At 41.5% G+C, this 11,073-nt stretch overlaps 1 protein-coding gene across 1 annotated transcript; it reads right to left on the bottom strand.

Moving 5' to 3' along the window:
• Nucleotides 1-158: 158 nt before the first annotated feature.
• LOC136749198 (acidic mammalian chitinase) lies at nucleotides 159-10,990 on the bottom strand. The gene is made up of 12 exons (XM_066703238.1): nucleotides 10,807-10,990; nucleotides 8,800-8,906; nucleotides 6,831-6,857; nucleotides 6,512-6,728; nucleotides 6,077-6,133; nucleotides 5,598-5,763; nucleotides 3,220-3,344; nucleotides 2,652-2,775; nucleotides 2,072-2,254; nucleotides 1,725-1,841; nucleotides 1,011-1,143; nucleotides 159-663 (listed from the first exon to the last, which is right to left on the bottom strand). Exons 2-12 carry the CDS (start codon nucleotides 8,822-8,824, stop codon nucleotides 398-400), a joined length of 1,440 nt encoding a protein of 479 aa, XP_066559335.1. The 5' UTR covers nucleotides 8,825-8,906; nucleotides 10,807-10,990; the 3' UTR covers nucleotides 159-397.
• Between the last annotated feature and the right edge of the window lie 83 nt (nucleotides 10,991-11,073).

Below are 11,073 nucleotides of genomic sequence, written 5' to 3'. Positions count from 1 at the left end.
TCGAGGTCTTGAGGGTTTTGCTCTCAGGTCCCTTTCCTCCAGGCAGTACGGGACTGGCCGTCTGGAGCACCAGGAGAATTCCAGATAGGCTAGTAGATCTGTTGGCCAGTTGGCAGAAAACTTAATTCTGTGTTGCATACACTGACAATATCAGACAATTTATTTCATTTTTTCATTCTTTGTTTTTTAATCAAGTCATTTTTTTCGACAGGTTAATTTTTGCACCCTTTATTTCCATAGGAAGACAATACACTCATATTTATAATATTTAAAGCTGTATACATAAAAAAAGAACAGGAAGAGCTGGAGGGACTTGCACTTCTGTGAGTGAAACTGGTGCTGCTGGTTTTGTCTGGAATAAGTGTGGAGTTGTCAGTGTGAGAGTCCAGGTCCTACTCTAAGGCCAGTCGCAGCACTTGCACTGATCGTTGAACACCAGCCCAGCACTGCACCTCTGTAGGTAGGTCCTGCCATGAGTGCAACTGTAGAAGGCATTACGGTCATCTTTGTTCGGGTACAGTCCGTCAGGCTTGCCGGCACAGAAGCCAGAGCTGGGTTTGGTGGTGGTGGTGGTGGTGGTTGTGGTACTGGTACTGGTCTTTGTGGTGTTTGTGGTTCCGGGCACCTGCGTGGTGGTTGTGGCTCCAGGTGGGAGTGTTGGCTCTGGGAAGAGAAGTGGGAATCATCAGTGACATTTCATACATGGTGGAGGACAACTGCCCTGCGTAACAGGGTTCAAAGTGGGGAGCCTCCACCATCAGGGGACTGGTCTTTTTTTTGCTCTTAGAGGGGCTGTGGAGGCTTGGAGGTGTGTCTGAAGTGGCACTTTCATTCCGAGTGGGGGGCCTGGCGGTATATGCTCCCATATAACACGGCACTGTCACGCAGCGCTCCATTCAGAGATGCTGCAAAGAGACGCTTATTTGTGAATACATTAGACCAAAACAAATACACGGCCAACGACTGAACCGCAGCTGACTTCTCTGGGGGTCATTGGTCAGTTGACTTACGGAGGTTGAGCAGGCTGCGCAGGTGCCTGATCAGGGGATAGGGCCCTTCTCCACAGAACTGTCCCGCAAAGTCGTCCAGATCCAGAGCCCACACGAAGGCCCCGCCGAACTTGTTGTCCTTCAGCCACTGGACCTGGGGGAGGGAGAGGGAGAGTGTGGGAGGAGCAGGGAGGAGAGGGGAGAGGTAGCAGAGGGGACAGGGAGGGGGGGCAGTAAGAACATACGAACATAAGAAAGTGTACAATCAAGAGGAGGCCATTCGACCCATCATGCTCGTTTGGTGTCCATTAATAAAATGAGTGATCCAAGGGTCCTATCTAGTAAACTATAAATGTTCCCAAAGTTTTAGCTTCTACCACATTGCTGGGGAGTTTGTTCCAGATAGTGAAGCCTCTCTGTGTGAAGAAGTGTCTCCTGTTTTCCATTTTGAATGCCTTGAAGCCCAATTTCAATTTGTAAAAGCACAAGGAATCTGAATCAATGCCCTCATTCACAGAGTGGCTCCCTTAGAGAGGACAGCAATCACACAAGATGTAGGACACAGACATGGCTGCATAATATTATTTCAGAGTATATACTGAGGTTTTTATTTTACATTTTTAGTATACTAATGAAAAGGGATGCATTACAACCAAACAGAGTACATTTAAACAAAATCTAAGTCCTGAAAAGAATGTGCCAGCATGGGAGTTTCAGCACTGTTGCGGGGGGTACCTTGGTCTCGTAGCTCTGCTTGTTGTCAAAGCCCACCCACTCGTTTCCCTTGGTGGCATAGGGCACCTTCTGGTCCTGAATCCAGTTAATGGTGGCGCCTTGTCTAAAATTGCAGATCTGAAAGAGAAGACCATGTGGGCTCAAATTTGATGCAGTAACAGAGCTAGGCTTCCGGCTGAGAGGAAGTGGAAAGGTAAGGTCAAGTGCTAGGGTCTTTGGCATTTCCAAGACAACAGTAAGGACAAGAGATCCTTCTCTGTACTTAGATAGGGCACAGGCTGTAATGTGAAGCACTGACTGGTTTAGGGGCAGACATATCTGGCCTTCAGAGGAATTCCTGCGCTCACCTCGTAGTAAGACCAGAACCCAGCCTCCCGGGTGTACGGGCCAGCTGAAGCAGCGCCGTTGGCAGGAGCCCCCACCCCGGTGTCATTGGACGTGAGGCGGAATGTGCGCCCGTATGTGGGGAATCCCAACAGAAGCTTCTCCACAGGGGCGCCCTGATCCCGCCAGTACTTCATCGCAAAGTCCTGAGGTAGAGAGACAGAGGGAGGGAGAGAGAGAGAGAGGAGGTGTTGGAATGAAGATGGAAAAGTCATACAAAGGGAATTAATATATATATATATATATATATATATATATATATATACCTGAATTGGATTTCCTCTTGTTTGTTTGCTATTCTTATGTTCTGATTTTCTGCCATGTCTGCAGAGCAAGAGGGTAAAATCAAGAATTACAGAGCTCAGGGTTTTACAAAGAGTTTAGCTGACTGCACTGAAGGTACCAGACACTAGCACGAACAAAATTGTATGTAACTGTGAACACTACCACTTGTATAGCATGTTCAAATGATCACATGTCCAGCACTGCACCCCCTCTCCAGCACTCAACCCTGCTCTGTGGGCCCTACAGTGTTTCACGCACAATATTGAAGTAGATGAGATCCCCTTTGTCTTTGGAGCCGCGGTACAGGGGGCTGTTGTGTCCAGTGAAGGATTCCCAGGCTCCGTGGAAGTCGTAGGTCATCACACTGATGAAGTCCAGGTACCTGGAGAGACAGACAGGGTGCTGTTCACTCAGTTTCTTTAGATCTTGTATTTGTTTAGCACCCTGTAGTGTAATACTGGAAACAGGCACATGTGGTTTTCTAGTGGAAATTATTCAGGTCTTGATGAAGGATTTGAATCATCCCATTGCTGTGGCTTTGGCCTGTGTAGCTGAAGGGGCGTGAGTCACTTTTTATACAGGTATAAAGAGACAGGAATAAACAGCCCCTTGACGAATAGCCTTCTGTGTCTTGCTGTTGTACAGTGTATGACTGGTGCTTAGACGCCTGCCCCTGCTCTGTCAGGTTCTGCAGTTTTGTTGTCTATTTGATAAAAGTCGACACCTAAGAATACAAATAGCCCGCACTGTGGGATGTTTGTTTAATGGATTCTCTGTCTGATTGTCCAGGATTGTCTCCATCCCCCACCACCTTTCCTTGACTCACTTGGCGATCTCAGCAATCTCATAGCCATTGTCAATGTTGTCTTTCCCAGCAGCCACTGCAGCTGTGAGCAACAGTCTGGGACGCCCAGTCGATTTGCTTTCGTCCTCGTAGGCGGACAAGAGCTCCTGCAGCCGTAGGGGAACAAATCACTGGGACTTAATAAATGATAAAAGATACAATAAAAAGCAAAGGCGAGTTAAATGTGTCAGCATTCCTGGTCTTGTGTGTGTATGTGTGTGTGTGTGTGTGCTGCCCCTGACGTCAGGGCCTGCCAGGCAATGTCCTTGAATTCGAGGCAGGTACCAATATATGAAAATGTTTAGCTTGAAAATGATCCATCATCGTTTTTACCATTTGTCTCTCCTCATTGACTGTCATGAGCTGCCAACAGTACCTGGCCCCCCAGGAGCAGGACTGGGGAAAGCAGCTCCCTTATTTATGGTAATTTGTTTGGATGCAGCTCTTAAAAAATAAGTCCCACCCCCTGAGAACAGAGGGGAGAGAGGGCACTCTCTCATGTGTTACTTCATCTATTTCTATTCCTCCCATAGTGTAATTATAGTGGACATTTTTGTTACCTGCGTGTAATACCTTGCACTTGTTCACATTGAATTTCATCTGCCAGGTGTCGGCCCACAACTGAATAGCCTGTGCTGCCGAGATTGTATCTGCTGAGCCACCTATTTTAGTATCATCTGCAAATTTGACAAGTTTTCTAACTATCCCAGAGTCCAGATCATTAATATATATTAGAAAAAGCACAGGCCCTAGTACTGATCCCTGTGGAACTCCACTAACAACCTCACTCCAGTTAGAAGCGACTCCTCTAATCGACTCCCTCTGTTTCCTAGACATCAACCAGTTCATAGTCCATCTACTTACATTACCCTGAATGCCTACAGCTTCCAATCTGATGATCAGTCTTTGGTGTGGAACCTTATCAAAAGCTTTTTGGAAATCTAAGTATATCATATCATATGCTTTCACCTGATCTACAGCTGCAGTTGCATGTTCAAAAAATTCTAATAGATTAGTAAGACATGATCTGCCTCGTCTGAACCCATGTTGACTATGTCCAAGAATATGGTTTTCATTAAGATGCTCCTCTATTTTCTAATTATTTTTTCCAACATTTTACAAGTAATGCAGGTGAGACTGATTGGTCTGTAATTTCCTGGCTCAGTTGTGTCCCCTTTCTTGTGGATTGGTATGACATTTGCTGTCTTCCAGTCAGTTGGCACATCCCCTGTTCTAAGTGTCATTTGGAATAATTGAGTTAGCGGCCTATAAATAATTTCCCTAATTTCTGTAAGTACTGTTGGAAATATCCCATCTGGCCCAGGTGATTTGTTTGTTTTTAATTCTGCTAGTCCCTTTAGTACCTCCTCCTCATTTATCCTGATCTCTCTTAGGGTTTGACTGGACTGGTTGTTAACCTGTGGCTTGTCATCTGTCTGTTCTTTTGTAAAAACCTCTGTGAAATACTCATTTAGAACATTTGCCACATCTCGTTTTCCAAGATACTTCCCTTTTTGCCCTCAATCTGTTTCACTTCCTCCTTTATTGTCCTCTTGCTGTTGTAATATTGAAAAAAGCTCTTTGCATTGGTTTTAGCTCCAAGAGCTATGTTTCTTTCTATTTCCCTCTTTGCTTTCCTGATCCCTTTCTTAAGATCTCTTTGCAGCTCAACATATTCTTTGTATTTTGTTTCGTCTCCATCCCTTTTTTATGCGATACAACATTTTCTTTCTCTTGATATTTTTTTCTCTTGATATATTTTAAAATCAATTCAAAAATTCACCGGCAACCAGTGTAGAGAGGCTAGTACTGGGGTAATGTGCGAGGAAGTTTTGGTCCTAGTCAGTAATCTAGCAGCAGAATACAATAAAAATAAGGAAAATAAGGCATTACAATAGTCAAGACGTGAAGAAATAAAAGCATGAATACTTTTCTCTGTATCCCCAAAAGATGAAACAGATCTAACTTTAGCAATGTTTCTAAGTTGGTAAAAAAAGCCAGTTTTATGAGATCAATCCTAGATTGCTAACAAGCCAAGAATCAACTGAAGTTGTCTGGAGATCTTCTCAGGGCCAATAATGAGAACTTATTGTTTTCAACTACCGACAGGAGTTGTTTTGATACCACTTTTTCTAAGATTTTAGTGATGAAGGGGAGCTTTGAGACAGAGTTTTATAAGACAGCAGGATCCAAGGAGGATTTATTTAGTAAAGGCTGAACATTAGCTATCTAAAAGTAATCAGGGACACATCCAGTGCAAAGAGAGCTCTTCATTACTGGGAGTAAGTCAGGACCAATGGACTCAATAACATCTTTAAGGAGTTGGCGCAGAGGGAAGGGGCTAAGGTAGATCAACTGACCTTCACCAACAGGGTGAATTTCTGCTTGTCCCCCAGGGGGCTCCCTCGACCACCAGGGAACTCCCAGTCCAGGTCCAGCCCGTCAAACCCGTATTTCCGCAGGAAGCTGATGGTGGACTTGATGAATGTCTGTCGGTTGGCCGGCGTGGAGACCATGATGGTGAACCTGGAATGAGACAGGCAAAGACCGAGTTAATCTCTGACCCCCAGCACCTACACAGACACTGATAACTGCGGAATTCATCATCCAATATAATCGTACACGTCAACACATTTCCCCACACTGTTCTGTTCTCGTAGGTCGAGGGGTTATAACAGGTCACTGATCCACATTGCGGAGATTTTTGCAGTTCATATTTCTAGAGCTGGAGAAAAAGTGCGTCTCACCCAGTAGTGAAAAAAACAAAAAAACTAAGTTGTCTAGATAGCTGTTTCATCAGTTTTTGAAGAAGAGGAAGATGAAGAAGACCATGACTTACTGGCTTGACCCAAAGTTCCACCCTCCGACGGCCAACAGAGTCTTCAACTGAGGGTTTCTGTAGAAGGTGAAAATAAATAAATACACACAAATAAATAAATAAATACTATTGACCACTTTTACTGGACAGAGTCTGGTTTACTTAAGACTGTATTATTACAGTATTTAAATATGAACTACTGTTCATAGTTGCTGAGCTGTGAAGTAATAACACTACACATTTTGAACAGGGGGAGTTTGTATCTGTAAGGACCCTTTCTGATGTGAAATTCCATGTCAATGACACAGATTAATACTGAGCATTACAAAATGTGCAAAAGTGAGAGGACGATTCAGGAGGAGCGCTTTCCAGAATGAAAAAGACAACATGTTGCCTTGTCTCGTGCAACGCAGGCACAGCAATGACAGGATGCAGGCTGGACCAACACACACCCACCTGTTCTTCAGCCCGTTGAAGGACTGGTACAGCGTCTCGTCGTTCCACTCGTAGGTGACAATTTCGTTGGCGTAGTTGATGACGGAGAAGGCGTAGATCAGGTGGGTGCAGAGCTGGGGGTCCACATTGTCTGGGAGGTACTTTCCAGTACCAGGCCTGTACTGGGACCAGTTGGTGAAGTAGCACACCAGCTTGGTGGCTGAGCCTGGGGAAGGGACTGGAACAGAACAGGTGGGTTCCTCCACAGCTCAGGTATACGTGACGAAAGCAGGATAATTACAGAGGACGGCAGGCTGCGTCTAGAGCATTCAAAACTTACCTAGCTGGACCAGCACCAGGAACAGACCTAAACAGGAGAGACAGGAAAAGAGATTTAACCCAGCCTTCTACTAAATACACCAATCAGACACTGTTTATAATTCATGTGGAAAGATGGAGGCTAGCTGAAATTATTACTTTAATTTTGTCAAAGACAGTAGTTACATTAGAGAGCTTGCAGTCTATGTATAAGGTTGAGTAATAGTATAAGGTAGGGGTGGGAGGTATAACAGCATGAAAGTGAATACCAGTATGACGTTGTACCATGATATGGATTGCCATATCACAGACATTGTGATAAATTAGTAAAGTCATGAAAGAAGGCATTTAGGCCTATTCTTTTGTTAAAAAAAATAGAAGCATATCATACATTGTGCTATTTGTTCACGAGCGGATGGGTATCGCATCAATTTGTCACACACTTTTCATCACGAATATATCACCACAAGCTTTTCATCATCAATGACAATTCATCACTGATAATTCATCATCAACAATTCATCATGGACAATAAGTCACCGTGAATTGCTCAAAATTGTGATCAACAAGTTTTCTGTTAGAAATCACTACTTAGTGTCACCAGTTAAATCCACAATATATCACAAGCTGTGCTATAATAAATCATAAATAACAGACACAGTCAGTATTCAATTCAGTAGCTACATAAACAAAACCCGATCACTTACTGTCTTACTAGATCGAATACTTCATGTTGTGCCTAAAATGATTCCAAAACAGATTTAAAAAAAATCCTAGTTACCCGTGGCAGTTGTAGTCTGTTTTTCAACTCTTTAATCTCACCCCTTTTATCGATAACTTCCTACAGAAAACTACCATGCCCAGAATACCTCAGTCTGTCGGTGTGTTTACATTGCACAGACTTTCATCATTCTGCACAGAATCTGCACAGCTTATGACCATTTAGCCAATGAATGCTAAGACTTCCTGAAGATTGTGGTCGTATTTTTGAAGCGCAGATTTCCGCAGTTCTGCACAGATCTGTGCTGCTCCAATGGGATCAGTGGAATTCTGCAGATCTGTGGAAATCTGTGCTATAAGAATGCAACCTCTGTGCAGAATGACTTAACAATGTTACAGTTTGAAAAGATTGCATTGTTAGGACTGCTATTATGCTGAAAACAGAGTGCACTTTCTGTATTTTAGTTTTTTTAAGCTTCCTTTCCAAAAACAATAATTGTTTTAATTTTACATCTTAAGTATCTGAAATATTTTCACATTCCATTTTACTTTATACTTAGTTAATTTATATGCCTTTATTTATGTTGCATGTTTGCACAATATTGCCAGAATAGTTAAAAAAGCAACATTTGCACTTTAAAAAAAGCATTTCAGGTGCATATATAATATGTCCAATGCCTCACTCTTTCAGGTTTTATGAGGTTAAAAGCAATCTTTTGTCATTTAGTATTATTATTATTATTATTATTATTATTATTATTATTATTATTATTATTGGAGGGGCTAATCAAATTTCATTAATATATTATTTTGTATATTGTTATCATCCAGACGGTGGAAAAACTTCTAATAATAATTTCAGTTCATATCACCCCCCCTAGTATAATGGAATAGTATAATCAGTTCATGGAAAGCATATATTGTTTCACATAATACATAAAAAAAGGTTACACTTTATATTCTCATCTATCTTCCTATCGATCTGTATGTCAGAAACTTCAGTTCAGTTTAAAAAACGAGCTAAACATTTGAATTTTGGGAATTTTTAGCTAATGTCCTACTTAGGACCCCAGAACAGGGCATAGAATTCACTCACACTAGATGTTATTTATATTTCCCCTATTGCTTCATGAAGGAATCTCAAAAGATAAAACAGCTTACAAGCCTGTGATATTTGAGGCATTTTCCCTTCTTCATTGACAGTTTGCTTTAAACTTTATTCCTGCAGAGACCACTTCTCTCTATTAAAAAAACAAACCAAAAACCCTTACCTGCTAAGACAGTTAGCTTCGTCATTGTCTTCTGGCTTGCAGTTTTCCCCTCCCTGTGTCTTGGTGTTTTCTCAGCTCAGAACAGCAGTGAGACGCCTTTTCAGGTTCTGAGGAGGAGCAAGAGGAGGAGGCGTTTATAAAGCCCCCGTCGTGTTCAGATTGGCCAATGCCCTGGGCCCTGTCTGGCTCCCTCCTCCAGATACTTCGCAATGTGTCCAATTGTTCACCCGTCAACCAGAGCAGTTCCTCATTAAACTTCTGCAAATCTGGACTTGACACACTTCCCCTTCTTTTTCCTCCCCAAAGAAAATGTTTGATATTGCATACTGTATTACATTTAACTATAGCAAATATATACACACATATTTAACACTCTGGTAACGGATCTTGAAAAAGGGACACCGTTAGATAGGTACTAGTTCTCATTATACTCTGGATAGAAAGCCGATCGGTTGGAAGTCTGCCCAGGGATGATCAAACAGATGTCCTGCTGCTCTCCGTTCAAGACGTTGAAGTTTGGCTGCTGTTGTGGTCATTATCATGACCCCCTAATGTAACAGGCGTTGTTTGGTCACCAGCAAAGGACTGCCATTTGAATTAGAAGCTAAATAAGTATGTATTCTCCAACTGCAGTCCCAATTTGTTGAACAATATGAGTAAGCAGTTGCCACGTGGTTGGGTCTAGCCAACAGAAGAACAATCAGCAACAGTTATAACAGTTCTTGGGTTGCGTTGTGTCTAAATAAACTGTGCCCACTAAGCGATTTTTGAGACATTTCAGCCCTCTCACAGACATGGCAACGTCTGCAATAAAATAAAATCATAGCATTTCAGGTTTGGGAAGAAATTAACAAGAAAACACAATTAAAAATAATAATACAATTACACTTTTTTTAAGATATATATAAATATACATTATAAAATAGTCTTTTGCTATTAATTTATAAATAAACAAAGCATTACACTAGTGCTGTTAATGTATATTTTTGAATTAAAATTAAACCAGGTGGCGGGAAAATCAATACATCATAACTAAAACAAAATACAGTCACTTGTTTATTGAAAATATTATTCATAAGATTTTTTTATATATATAATATTGGCAAAATATTAGAAAATCAGCATATAACCAGCAATGTGACCCAGCCTCCACCACAACACCAGTCACATCACCAAAATGTTCAAAAATTACATTATTACTTTATCTTATTAAGCTAAATTATTGCTTTATAATGATAACTTGTTATGATGTGTTAATTCCTTGCAAATTACATTTTAAAGTCCTACTACTTGGAATTTACAAAACAATTTACACTTATTTCCATCCAAATTACATTCAATTTGGCATACATATTCCAGACAGAAACAGAAACAGAACAGTTTCTGCATTGCCATTACAGTAACCCGAAATACACATTACTTAATAAACGGAACAGTCGTCTTTCACTTTTAAAACGCGCTCATTTCAGGATATATACGATTTTCTGCACGTAAACTGCGTGCTGACGTGTGAGAAGGGGCGTGTCTTGCGTGCTGACGTTAGTTTCGCGCACGTACGGAAGTGGCTGCCCTGGCTGGACTCATGGCTTCTGGTTGGTCTGCTGGAGCAGGTGGGTTGAAATGACACCATGTGTGTCAAGAGGAGAGCCGGAGATTTATTTTCATACTAAACATCGCGGGTATCGAGATTAAGTGACTTTTTTTTTTTAATGAGAATCCATGTAAAATAATGTAACTACTCTTCAAGTAATGCCCATTTTATAGCACTTACACATTATGTAATAACTTTTAAAACTGGAATTGAAAGTGAAGATGTTCTAGTATACAAAAACACTGAAAACTCAACATATGTATTTTTTTTGAGGCGAGTTTATATAACGCAGCTTTAAAGTTCACAGACTATAGAAACCCTTATTTATTACTAGCACTGCATTTCCACAATGTCTTTAAATATTCAGAGTACAGGTCTATTATAACTAGTATTTATATACTTTTTTAATTACTCACAATGTACTTTTAACAAAACGGTGCATAACACCTTCTCCCAGATTTCTGAAGTGGTACAGTCTAACATGAGGGTTGGTAGAGTCCATTGTGTAGGGGTCCGAGCAGTAGTGAAGGCACTGCGACTGATTATAGACAATAATAATCGGCACACGTGAGTAAAGATCAAGACTTGCAGCTTCTTTCCGTCTCCATATTACTCTCTCCTTCACTTCCTCCTTCCCTCATCCTGTTCACATTACCGTATTACCTCTAAAACACAACAGGTGC

Source organism: Amia ocellicauda, chromosome 5, assembly GCF_036373705.1.
Source record: "Amia ocellicauda isolate fAmiCal2 chromosome 5, fAmiCal2.hap1, whole genome shotgun sequence".
Lineage (NCBI taxonomy): Eukaryota > Metazoa > Chordata > Actinopteri > Amiiformes > Amiidae > Amia > Amia ocellicauda.
This window is presented reverse-complemented; position numbering and strand designations above follow the sequence as displayed.